Here is a 12,488-nt window from a genome sequence, read left to right as displayed (position 1 = left end):
GCAACCTCAGCCCATGAAGGCAGTGGGGTCCCATGGCCCCTGCAGGAGCCCAGGGCTCACAGTGGGAGAACACATTAGCAGGAGATCTGTGACTCCTGCAAACGACACCAGATCAGCACTCAAGCGCTGCCCCATCCATGCCAAGCCTCTGGGCACCCATCCAGAATTGACTCGCTTAACCTTGGAATGCTCCATGTTCAAGACACCACGAGGTTAGAATTCCTCATGGGGTGGCACGTTCAGGCTTGAGAGGATGTCAGACCTCAACCACACACAACGGCTTTACCAGGGGAACCTCCCTAAGTCCGCACAACTGACAGTCTGAGATCAGAAATTCTGAGCACCAATACCCCTCGTACTGTTCTAGACTTCTAGGAACACACTCCTCCACTCGCACATGGCTACAGACGTGCCCAGCCTTCTCTAGGTCAGACGCCACAGCACTTTGCTGTATCTGCAGCCTCTGCATGAGTGTGGGAAGTGGGGGTGGGGGTGGGAAGAGAGGCCAAAGGCTCAGAGCAGCCCACTTCACCTTCTCCCTGCTGCAACCCTGGCCCACACAGCAGATGCTCTTACCCATAGTTTCCCGTCATAGTAATAGGCCCCCAGGAGCTTCACGATATATGGGTGGTCGCAGGTGGCGAGGATCTCGATCTCCACGATGTAGTCCTCCAGCTCCTCCTCGCTCTTAGTCTCAATGACTTTGGCTGCTGCCAGGGCGCCCGTCTCCTTGTTTTTGGCCTGCAAAGGTGAGACAGGAGGGTTACAAGGCAGGTCGGGCAGGAGACACCTGGGAGGCTTCCCAGGCCCCCATGCAAGTGTGAACACAGAGGCGGACATCTGAGGGGACACAGACACTCCCGACAATGGCCGGGGCACACGCGGTGTCACCAGAGAGAACATTCTATGTGTCTAATAAGGAAGTAAGATATAACCATACCGTAAATACAAGACTGGGCCAAAGCAGACATGCACATCCGTAAAAATAAAATATTTATAATATGAAAACGAAAAGAAAAATAAAAACTCTGAGGAAAACACTTCCTGACAGCTGGCCAGGAAAAGCCTAAAATGAGGACTCATGAGCACTGTCAGCCTGAACCATTTAAGGTTCTTGTCAGTCGTGTGCATGTGTGTGTGTGTAGCAGGCATGTATCATAGTAAAACTGCCTCCTGGCCACATGTTACCTAGGCAGAACACCTCTTCTTCTTTAAAATTTATTTACTTTTATGTGCATTTTTTTTTTTTTGGTTCTTTTTTTCGGAGCTGGGGACCGAACCCAGGGCCTTGCCCTTCTTAGGCAAGCGCTCTACCACTGAGCTAAATCCCCAGCCCCCTTATGTGCATTTATTTACTTTTATCTGCATGTATGTCTGAGTGAAGGCGCCAGATCCTCTGGAACTGGAGTTACAGACGGTTGTGAGCCACCATGTGGTTGCTGGGATTTGAACTCAGGACCTCGGGAAGAGCAGCTGGTGCTCCTAACCACTGAGCCGCCTCTCCAGCCCAGAACACTGCTTCTTATCTGATGAAAAAGACAGTGAAAACTTTTGCCAGCTAGGATGACTTGGTCAAGAGACAGACTTAACAGGAGCGGCTGAGGGTTTGGGAGTAGAACAGGGCACTGGGTGGCCACCACCAGAGTTCCCTTCTCCAGCAACCAATGCAGAAGCTGCAGTCCCACCAGAGCCAAGGGGAGCCCGACGCGGGGATTCTGGGTTGTGCATTACTCCATCTGCCACAGCCATGGGTGGGGCCCGCCTAAGGGACACCAAAGAGGCTGACACACACATGCAACGGCTGTTGCTCCACCTCGAAACGCCGAAACAGTGACAAGCGAGCTTTATAAACACTGGTCCCTAATCTAAGTGAGAAAAGCCAGGCCGGAAACCTATCTCAGTACTCAGGATGCAGAGGCAGGAGGATCTCTGCGAATTGGAAGCCAGCTGGGCTTACGCGGTGAGCTCAGGCCAGCCAGGACTACATAGTGAGACAGTGTCTTAAAATAAAATAAATAGAATAAAATAACAAACCTTGAAACGGACAGTAGTGAAGACTCCAAGACTTGTGGACTTAAATTCCCCAAAAGAGAGGCATAAGTGTGTGACCAGAGGAGGCCTGCCACCACTCCACCGCACAAGGGGACCCCGGAAACCGGACACGAGACTCACAACTCCCTCAGTATCACCCAAGCTGCCAAAGATGCTGCTACAACCTTCGACCTCTCCACTTCAGTACTCACAAGGGCAGAGTTCACAGTGTGGACAGGGCCCTAGAAGCCAGCATCTGCTTGTCACCGAGCACAGGGCTGGTGGATCCTCCACCTCTGCCTTCCTCGGGGGTGGGGCCTCACGCCCACTGTGACCTCTCGTGACAACTGTACACACAGCAGGACAGCCCTTTCTGTGCATCTGCAGTCCCCTGAGTGACAGTGTGTGTGCCCTCACAGGATCAAGTCAGCAGTCAAGTTCTGCAGCCCAAGACTAATAAGCAAGTCCAAGCTCAGAGAGGAGACACACGCCTGGGATCTGCACCTGGGTCGTCACCTACCGCCGCAGCTTCTCTACGGTCTCCAGACTATCCTCAACCTTCCTAACACCGCCAACCGTTAACACAGTTCTTCATGTCGTGGTGACCCCAACGTAAAAGTACCTCACTGTTACTCCATAACTCTAAATTTGCTGGTGATCTGAATCATAAATGAAATGTCTGTGTTTTCCCATGGTCTTGGACAACCCCTGTGAAAGGGTCATGACCCACAGGTTGAGAACCGCTGTTCCACACTCTACAGGTCCATCCAATCCCCAGCCTGGAGAAGCCTCTACAAACGGATGACTTTGCAATGCCTCAGGCAAGGTCCATTTAGGATGACCACACACTCAGACAGCTAACTGGCCTCAGGAATTAAAGATCTGCATGGAGAGGTCACCTATCCTGCTGAGAGGGACCAGGTGGCTGCTTATGATGGGCGTGGCAGCCTTCAAGAAGGAAAGGGTGTGAAGCCTACAACCAGCACTTTCCTGTCTATTCTCAGCTCAAGTCTTCTATCAAAGCTGCTAAGAGCTCCAAACGCCCTGCAGGGATGAGGACAGCTCCTTGTTTATGGCAGACAGAGTCTGCTCCCCTCCCTCTGTTGACACTTCTTAGTGTGTTAGGTCAATTACCATCTCAACCACCCTCCACAGCAGCGAGTGCTGCTGTCAGTCCTGCGAAGCCTGCACTCAGTGGTGACCAGTCCTCCCCTGCCAAAGTTCTTCTTGGAGTAGAGGTCATGAAACCTCCAGAACACAGACCAGGAGCTCTGATCAGCAAGTTGTGTGTGGGGTTAGGGGATTCTTTTCCCCTCAACTCGATTTTCAGTGCTTGTTCAGAACAGATTAAGAATTCTTTAGAGATGTGGTGAGTGTTACTGCCGTATGCCTTTAATCCCAGCACCAGGGGGGGCAGAGGCAGGCAGATCCCTGAGTTGGAGACTAGACTACAGAGTGAGTTCACACACACACACACACACACACACACACACACACACACACACACACACACACACACGAGATAAGCAGCTAAAGTCTCCTCACTTCCTTTGGAGAGGCAGAGAGGAAGGGTGGGCCTTTGGGGGTGGCAGGGTCAGGTGACCACAGCACCTTCTCAGCCACCATGAACTAGGCAAAGGCCATCTATTCGTCACTACTGTGGCTGCCGAGGCTGCATGACACCTTTTGCAGAGCTCCCTCAAAAAAGATATTTTCCTGTAAATGTGGAGGAACAACCAGTGTTTTCCAGGAGCGCACAGAACCCGCTTTGCCTTACGCTGTAAGAGCAACATTGACCAAAGGGCTGGGCCTCCAGCAAGGAGCCAGTATCAACACCAGGACTCCTCAGACGGTGCCCAGTGCCACAGCCCACCAGGGTGGGGCCATGCAGTGGCTGTGCCAAAACCAAATTCCTTAAGATCCTGGCTGAGACAGCAATCTAATCCCAAAAGGCAGCAGAAGATGTCGCAACAGTGGATGAACACACACACACACACACACACACACACACACACACACACACACACACAAAACCAGCCAGTGCTGACCAGTGCCGCCCAGACCAGGAAGGCAAACACCATTCTCGGTCAACAGAGGAAGCTGAGATTCAGATAGGAGTGCGAGCTTTGAAGGCCAGACCTGTCCCGAGCCTGACTGTTCAGAGCACCAAATCACATCCAGAAGGTTCAACGGCCGTGAGGTAAAGACCAATGACGAGCACAGCCAGAACCAACCACTCGCACCAAGGGGCCTTGATAGCCGCAGGCACTGAGCCTCCCACAGACACTGAGATAAGCACTGGCCACATGCCTACTTCCCAGACTGAGGCCTGGAGAAGGGAGTATGGAGTCTAGAGCCGTGTGGTCTTGACCTGGAACTAGGGTTCAAAGAGAATGCTATGCTTTCTAGGGCTGTTGCTTGATCGCTTGCCGCCTGTCCCCGGCTTCTGCTTTCTGTACGAAATGGCCAGATGGACGGTCAGGTGTGTGGCTGTTGAACTAACTCCTTGGAAGGCAGAGGCAGGAGCATCACTTGACCCTAGGAGCTCAAGCCCAGCCTGGCCAACAGAGTGAGACCCCATATGAAGAGAAGCCATATGTTGAGAGGGGTGGAAATCACCGTCCAGGGCCGTACAGCTCTAATGAACAGGACTTGGGCCCCTGGGGTTTCAAAGTCCTTGAAACTTAACTGCTTCCCAGAGTTGCCTATTCAGTCAGCACAAATCCTGTCTGGGCCTCCGGATCCCATCTGTACAGTTGTAGAGTGGAGTACTATGCCCAAGCTCTCTGTGTGCTACGGGGAGACCCTGGAGAATGGGGGTGAGGGTCTGAACAAATGAGGTGCAGGCAGAAGTGAGCAGGCAGAACTCCCATGAACATACAACATTAAGGTTTCAAAAATCCATCTCCACCAGTTCATGGCAAGGAAGGCGGGGGACGAGGGGGATCCCCAGTCCTGCTGTTCGCTGGCGGTCTCTAACCTCAGAGCCCACGCCCTTGAAAGCAGAGACAGTGGCCACTTGTGTTTTCTGGCCCAGACACTCGGTGGGAACAATCCTCCCTGTTGTGACAGCCTGGGGCCCTGCCTAGAGGAGGTGGGGCCACTCACCCAGCCCTGCCAGGAACCCTGCCCTATCCCAGGGGTTCAGCAAGCCAGTTCTGAAGCTGGGGGATTACTGAGACCTGGGACAGGCCCCAGACATGTCCCTTTTTTGATGGCCAGCTGACCACTTGGTCCTCTCCCTTCAGCAAGGCCTTCAGCCACAGTTCTTAAACTCTAAGTTCCTGATTCCCATTCTCCAGATGGAGAAACAGAGTCCAAAAAAAAAAAAAAAGAATTGCGGAGACCCAAGCCTGAGCACTACGACTGAAGGAGAACGGGGTGCAGAAGTCTAGGGCCTCGTAGCCTCTGCAGCTGTCTGGAAATGAATCCTGGAGCACCCCATTCTGCACTGTACTTACAAAACTCTACTGTGTCTCTTTCTCAGTCCGAGATCCGGAGGGGCTGATTCCCACCCTGGTCCAGGTACACATGCAGGCCCAACCAGTCAGAGCCACAGGTCACAGCCAACCTTGTTGGAGCTGCTGGTTCAGCTACTTAGACATGTGAGCCAAGGTGGGCAAACTGTCCCTGAATGCTTTCTTGTCTGTTTGGGGTGTTTTTTCCATTTCCCTGAAGTTACCAGAAAAGCGGCTTTTTCTTTCTCTCGGGTGGCTAAACTGGTGGACTGGAAGGCTCCTGTGCTGGTGTGCTAGGGCTTAGATCTAAGGCTCATGCACACTCAGCAAGGGCTCTACCACTGAATTATATCCCTAGTCCTGCATTTTAACAAGTCTAAGATGGGTTTGGGGGTTTTTTTTGGCATGTATGGTGTGTGTGCATGTGTTCACATGTATGTGGACACGTGTTTTTTATGCATGCATGTGAAGATCTGAAGTTGGGTGTCTTTCTACATCACTCACAGTTCTGGCCAGTCTGCCTCAGGAGACTGCCTGGCGCCAGCTCCCATGGACTGGGATTACTGGCTTTGACGGCAGTGCTGTGTATCCGAACTCTGGTCCTCAAGGTTACACAGCGAGTGATCACACTGAGCCATCTCCCCAGCCCTGAGTTGTGGTTGCTGTTACCGTTTAGTGGTGCTGTGGCTTGAAACCAAGGCCTCACGCACGCTGACGAGCATCCTACCACCGAGCTCCACCCTCATGCAGGGCAGTCCATCTTGTCTCTTCTTCAGTCAGCCAGAGAGTGAAGACAAGATAGAAGCAATGCCCATGGGAGGGGGGGAGCCAGAGTGCTGAGGACCACAGAGCATTTGGGGCCAGTTGCCCCCAGTAGCGCTACTGGTCTCTTACTGGTTATGCAGGGCAATAAACTCCCCTGGGGACTCATGTCATTTGCTACCAAAAAGGAAATGAGTCTCCCATCTGGGGATGCTCCCACAGAGAGCAGGCATGTATGGAAGTGTTTTAGCACTGGCCACACATAGGGCCGTCTCCAGTCCCACACTGACCACAGAGGGACATTCATAAGATGCCCAGGAAAGATAACTTGAGATCTGGGGACCGACTCGGAAAGTACGACTACAGGCAAGCCAGAACCACAGGGCTATCCTGTCAAAAGAATCTCTTAAAAAGGAAAAGAGAGGAAAAGGAACAGATTGCTGTGCACTTATTAAGTTAACAAAAACAGCGATAGTGACCAGACATCAGGGACGAGGTGGTAAAATAGAGGCCCTCATTGCAGGGGAGAATTTAAACAGCTTCAGTCTTCCAAAGGAGGGAAACAACTGGCCAGAGCGGTTCTAGGTTTGTTTTGGTTTGGTTTTTTTGAGACAGGTTTGAAATACCTTTTAAGCCTATTAGCCCTTATTTCTGGGACTTCAGAGCCAAGAAATAATTCAAGAAAGACAACAAAAGAAAGGTACAGGATCAAGCTCACAGCCCATAACTACTGAAATGAGGAAGGACTGGCCTAAATGCTTAACTCGAGATGGCTGAATTGCCTGAATGGGACATTAACAACCCTTTAACAAACACTGCAAGTGGACGGTCTAGGACAAGGGAAAGCAGCTAAGCTGTAATCCTAACAAAACAGGATAAAGAAACTGCCCTTGGGGAAGAGAGCATTCCTACAGACAGAGAGGAGCTGAGGACAGGCCTCGGAAAACAAGTGCCTTTCACGGATGCCAGCTGGCGATTATGCACATGAGTCCCAGTGAGGGTAGGGAGTGTAAAGGAGTCACCTGGACAGAAGGTGAGTACTTCCCCAGACCTGGCCTTACAAGTTCTTACAGGCTGGCAGAGGCAGGCAGCCCGAGCCCCGCCGTCCAGATGGCTGCTGCTAGCTACCCAGGGAGGCATAAATGAATGAGAATATAATGAAGTGAAACCTGAGTACCTCAGCTGGTGGCACTGCCATGTGGCAAATGCTTCCTGACCAAGAAGAGGTGGCTGGTGTACTGAACACAGCAGACACACAAAGCACCCTCACGTCTGCAGAACGTTCCAGCGGATACCACACTCAGGCACTAACCCCTAGCCCTCTGTAGTAGAACATGTCCTCAGAGGAGAGAATCTTCAAAGTCCCAGGCTGCAGAAGAGTTTTGTTTGTTTGTCTGTCTGTCTGTCTGTCTTCCAGAAACTGAAAAAGGAGTTGAAGATAGGCAGTGGTGACACACACCTTTAGTCACAGGACTTGGGAGGCAGAGGCAGGTGGATCTCTGAGTTCTTGTGAGTCAGCCTGGTCCACAGAGCAAGTTCCAGAATACACAGAGAAATGAGAGGGGGGGGGGGGGGGGGAAGACAGACAGAGACTGAGAGGGAGGCATGAGGGTTGTACAGATACTCCCGCCCCTAGACACACAGCTGTTGTAGAGGTCTCCTAGCAACCTGGCTACGGCTCAGGTGTGAGGAAACAGTTCCAGCTGACTTGTCCATGAGTGTCTACGTGCCGGCCAACAGCTGAAGTCTGGAGCAGGCAAAGCTAAAGGTTTCTACTTTCCTGTCTCTGGATGTTGATGGCTGTGCTGGGCATGCGTCAAAAGAGGTCCAGGCCCCTGGAAGCAGCAGGTTTCAATCTGTGTCGTAGGGAATGGTGAGGAGTGTCACCAATCATAGGGGGGCTTTGGTTCAGGGAATAGGGAGTGGGCATCAGCTCTGGGGGGAACCAGGCCACAGAAGAACTGGTTATTGAGAGACAAAGACCAATATCCATTCAAGAAGGGGACTGGGGGTAACAGACCCAGAGCCTGGTGTGCAGGAGTTGGGAATCAAAGGCTGGTAAGGCCAGCACGCAGGAGGAGGCAGGGTAAGAAAGACTTACAGCAGGCGTTCTGGAGGCAGGACACTGAGCACTGGCTCAGAAGGAATGGAGATGTACATCACCTCCTTCTGTGGAAAAGAAAAAGAAGGCCCAGAGAGAGAAGAGACCTGTCCCAGGTCACACACCAGAAAGCAACTGTCAGGACTTGAACTCAGGCAAGTCTGGCTCATAGCCCAGGTCTTTCTTTGCCTTTGACCAAAAGCACTGGGTCCCAGCCCTCCCTGACCACCTCTCGCTCCACTACCTACATGCACAGCACTGAGCGGCTTCCTAAAGCTGGCTAGGCACAGCCTGTGCTCCCTGGTCTCCACTCGAGCCCTTGTTAGCCCTTTCCACACAGGCTGCTGGTGCTACGGTCACGTGCAACTCAGATCTGAGCTGGCTGTGAGCTATGAAAGGCCAAACCCATGTCTGATTCCTCTCAGCCTACACCCCTATAAAGCCTGGCACAGAATGGCCGGGGGTTGGGGTGGGGAGAACAGGGAAGGAAGCCTTAAAGACAGACATGACGGAGGATGGATGGATGGATAGGTGGGTGGGTGGGTGGGAGGAAGGATGGAGGAGTGAGAGGATGGATGGGTGGGAGGATGAATGGTTGGGTGGGAAGATGGATGAGCGAGTGGGTGGGGGGATGGATGGGTCTGTGGGGGGAGGATGGGGCATGAGGGGATGGATGCAAATGAGTGGTGTGGTGCTTTGAGTGAGAATGGTCCCTATAGGCTCATTCCTTTGAATGCCTGGTCCTCAGCTGATGCAGCTGTTCAGGAAGGATTCAACATGTGGCCGTGTTGGAAGAGGTGTGTCACAGGGGTGGGGGTTGAGATTTCAAAAGCCCATGCCATCCCCAGCTGGTGCTCCTTCTATCCCTGCCTCACGATTGTTGATCAGGTTGTGAGCTCTCAACCATTGCTCCTGCACCTGTTTGCTTCTTTATGGTTGCCACGCTCCCCACCATGATCGTCACTGGCTTTAACCCTCTGGAACTGTAAGCCTCGGATAAATTCTTTCTTCTACAAGTGGCCTTGGAAAAATGGGTCTCTTCGTAGCAATAGGAGAGTAGCTGGTGGCCAGCAGGAGGGATAAGCAGACAGTGGATGGGTAGACACAGAGGAGGAGGAAGGCCCAGTCGGCACTCCTACAGAACAGGAGAAGACTGGGAAGTTACAAGAGTCCGTTTCCTCTTGGCTCTCCAGGGGTCCTGTTCTAGTTCTGGAAGATGCCACCTGTTTGCCTGACAAGAGCCAAAGGCCCTGGCTGGGCCAGGACATACACAGCTAACAAGTCCTGCCAAGTAGAGAGAGCCACTTCCCAGTGAAGCTTTGACTTGCTGACAAACGAGCCAGCCAAGTTTCAGAAGTGACACTTGAGGACAGCAAAGGCTCTGTGGCACAAAAGCGGAGAAGTGACAGACCCACAGGCCCACAGACGTGCATTCAGCACTCCCAAGAGGAGACGCCTGCTGGGCCATCCTGGGCCAGCCAGGAAATGCTAAGCCTCCAAGCCCTTTTGGCTTGGGACCAAACCCAAACAGGATCGGCCTCAAAGATACGGAGCTGTGGCCTTGGCCGAGGAGCCTGGCAACCCGTCCGACTTGGCCAGGCATGTGGGAACCTTTGGGTCCCAGCTTTTCAGACACGGTGAGGAGTCCAGCCCCAAGATATCATTGGGAATGGAGAGGAAGGTGGCCATGAGCTGGCCCTGCATCCTGGGAGGCAAAGCTCCAGCTTTGACAGGCTGCTTCTTGCCCTAAGAGAGAACACGGGGGAAGGGGTACTGCAGTTTATAATAGCATCCCTTAATCCCTACAACTTAGGGATCCTTTGGCCCATCTCAGTTCCCCATCTCAGAGTTATAGACAGCAAGCAAATCACTGTTGATTTGATTTGGTTTGGTTTGGTTTTTCAAGACAGGGTATCTCTCCATGCAGCTCTGGCTGTCCTGGAACTCACTCTCTAGACCAGGCTGGTTTCGAACTCACAGAGCTCCACCAACCTCTCTGCCTCCGGTGTGCTGGGATTAAAGGCATGTGCCACCACTTCCCAGGTGCTGTTGTCTTTTTATTTTGTTTTAGTTTTTTTAACCCACAGTACAAACTTTCCGTGTTGTTTTTTTATTATTCTAAAAATAGCACAAGTTCACAGAAAAAAAATCGTAATACTAGAATAGCACAAAAAAGGAAAAATCAAAAGAATCTCAGACACTGCTTTCTGTGTTCTGTATGATTGGCTTTCCACATGCCTCCACGGGCAGCACAGCCAGCCCAGGCTGGCACTCTCCACTGTGTGACTGGTGACTGCAGCAGACTGCGTTCCTGTCTGCCTACCTTTCTACACTGAGGACTCCTGTCCGAGACGGTCTGCTGAGGGAACTTGAGAACAGCACTTAGAACAGGCCCAGCTGATTAACAAAAAAAGGATGCGCTCTAATGTCTCTACATTTGAATGTCTTCACATTCTAATTTAAAACATGATCATTTTATATATTCATAGGGTTCAGGGAGACCGCTCAACACATGCGAAGTATGTGACAATCCTGGGGTCTGCGTGACAGTCACTTCATCCACTGATCACTGCTGTGCGTTAGCAACGTTCAAAAGGCCTCTGCTGAGCTAGTGTGGCAGCGTGCACCTTTAAGCCTGGCACCCGGAAGGCAGAGAGGTAGGTGGGAGTTCAAAGCCAGTCAGGTATACATAGAGAGTTTCAGGACAGCCAAGGACTAAAAAGTTAAACCTTGCCAAAAATAAATAAATAAACAGACAGACAGACAAACCAAAAATCTGTATGACTACTTTAAAATGTACAGCCAAGTGGGGTGCTGCCTGTACTCCCCACACCGCGCAAGCAGCAAGCAAATACAGCAAGCTAGGATGCATATACACCTTTAAACCTAGAGCACACACACACACACACACACACACACACACACGCTCGTGTACATGCACACACATGAATGCACCTCCACCATAGCCCCACTAAAGCATTATAAGCTAGTTCTCCTATATAGCCTCTCTCTACACCCATCAGGCATTCTCTCTGCCTGAGGAAAGCTCTCAGGCCCCCAAGCACAGGTAAGCATCATCCTTCCCTCTCATCTGAGATCAAGTCCTCTAGCTGCATGTGTTAAGTCACCAATGGCCTCGGAGCACAAACCACTCCCATCCTCTCTCCAGCGGCTGCTAGCTAGACCAGAGTCAGAACTAGGCCAATGCTGGCACCTAGGCCTCTAGGCTCCTCACTAACAGTGGCCCCCAGCCATGTCGCGCCCTTAGATTTCCTGTTGCCTTTGAAGGTTAAGGGGGGGGGCCCTGGAATCCTTCAAAAAAGAGCCAAAGAATCAGAACAAAGGTAGGAAGACTCCTGAGGACAAACATGGAGGCACGCCAGTACAGAGGGGCCACCATGTCATAAGCGTACCAGCCTGGACAGTGGCACCCACCTTAAAAGGCCAGGTATGGGTTTGGGCTGCCAGACAAGGCAGTGCTTTCCAGAAAGGAAAATAGGAACAAGCAAGACCCAACACTGCTTCCTCCTTCCAGGACAGTCTAGCTGCCTCTCTTGATATCCAGGGTGCCACCCTAAACCCCATACCATGGGGCAGTCACAGTTGGGGGCCTTGGCATCCCCAAGGTGGCCTTCCGGTTTGGGTTGTTTGGTGTACTGAGGATGGAAGCTTAGGCCTCATGCACAAGCCAGACCCAGGGTGGCCTTCCTTATCTCCAACAAATCATGTTTATCTTCATACCATAGAGCAGTAAACACAGGCTGACCCTAGGAACCACCCCCAGGCATCTAGCCAGAGCGGCCTCAGCACAAGCAATGAGGGACATCCGGGGAATGTGTCTGTCACTCCCCAAGTATCCATCATCATCTGAAGTCTAGCCCCAGACTCAGGACCATAGCAACAACAGTTGTCTACCTGGCTTTCTCAGTGCTGGGCTTTCTCTGCACCCGTGGGCCGGCCCCATCAGTCCACAAACAGAGCTCAGAACACTGAGGTGGAAGGGCTGTGAAGACAGCACAAGGGTTAAGAGCATGTGCTGCCCTTGCAGGATGGCAGGGTAGTTCTCAGCACTCACAGGTGGCTCACAGCCACCTGTAACTCCAGTGCCAGGGGATGCAGTGTCCTGGCCTCCAGAG

At 52.1% G+C, this 12,488-nt stretch overlaps 1 protein-coding gene across 3 annotated transcripts in view; it reads right to left on the bottom strand.

Moving 5' to 3' along the window:
- Positions 1 to 12,488, bottom strand: part of Stk10 (serine/threonine kinase 10) — a 97,259-nt gene that overhangs the window by 73,874 nt on the left and 10,897 nt on the right. For all 3 annotated transcript variants that reach the window (NM_019206.2, XM_087571090.1, XM_087571091.1), the window contains 1 exon segment: positions 577 to 741. In NM_019206.2, coding sequence (NP_062079.2) covers positions 577 to 741 — 165 coding nt within the window.

The sequence above is a fragment of the Rattus norvegicus genome, chromosome 10, assembly GCF_021556685.1.
Source record: "Rattus norvegicus strain SHRSP/BbbUtx chromosome 10, alternate assembly SHRSP_T2T, whole genome shotgun sequence".
Taxonomy (NCBI): Eukaryota; Metazoa; Chordata; class Mammalia; order Rodentia; family Muridae; genus Rattus; species Rattus norvegicus.
This window is presented reverse-complemented; position numbering and strand designations above follow the sequence as displayed.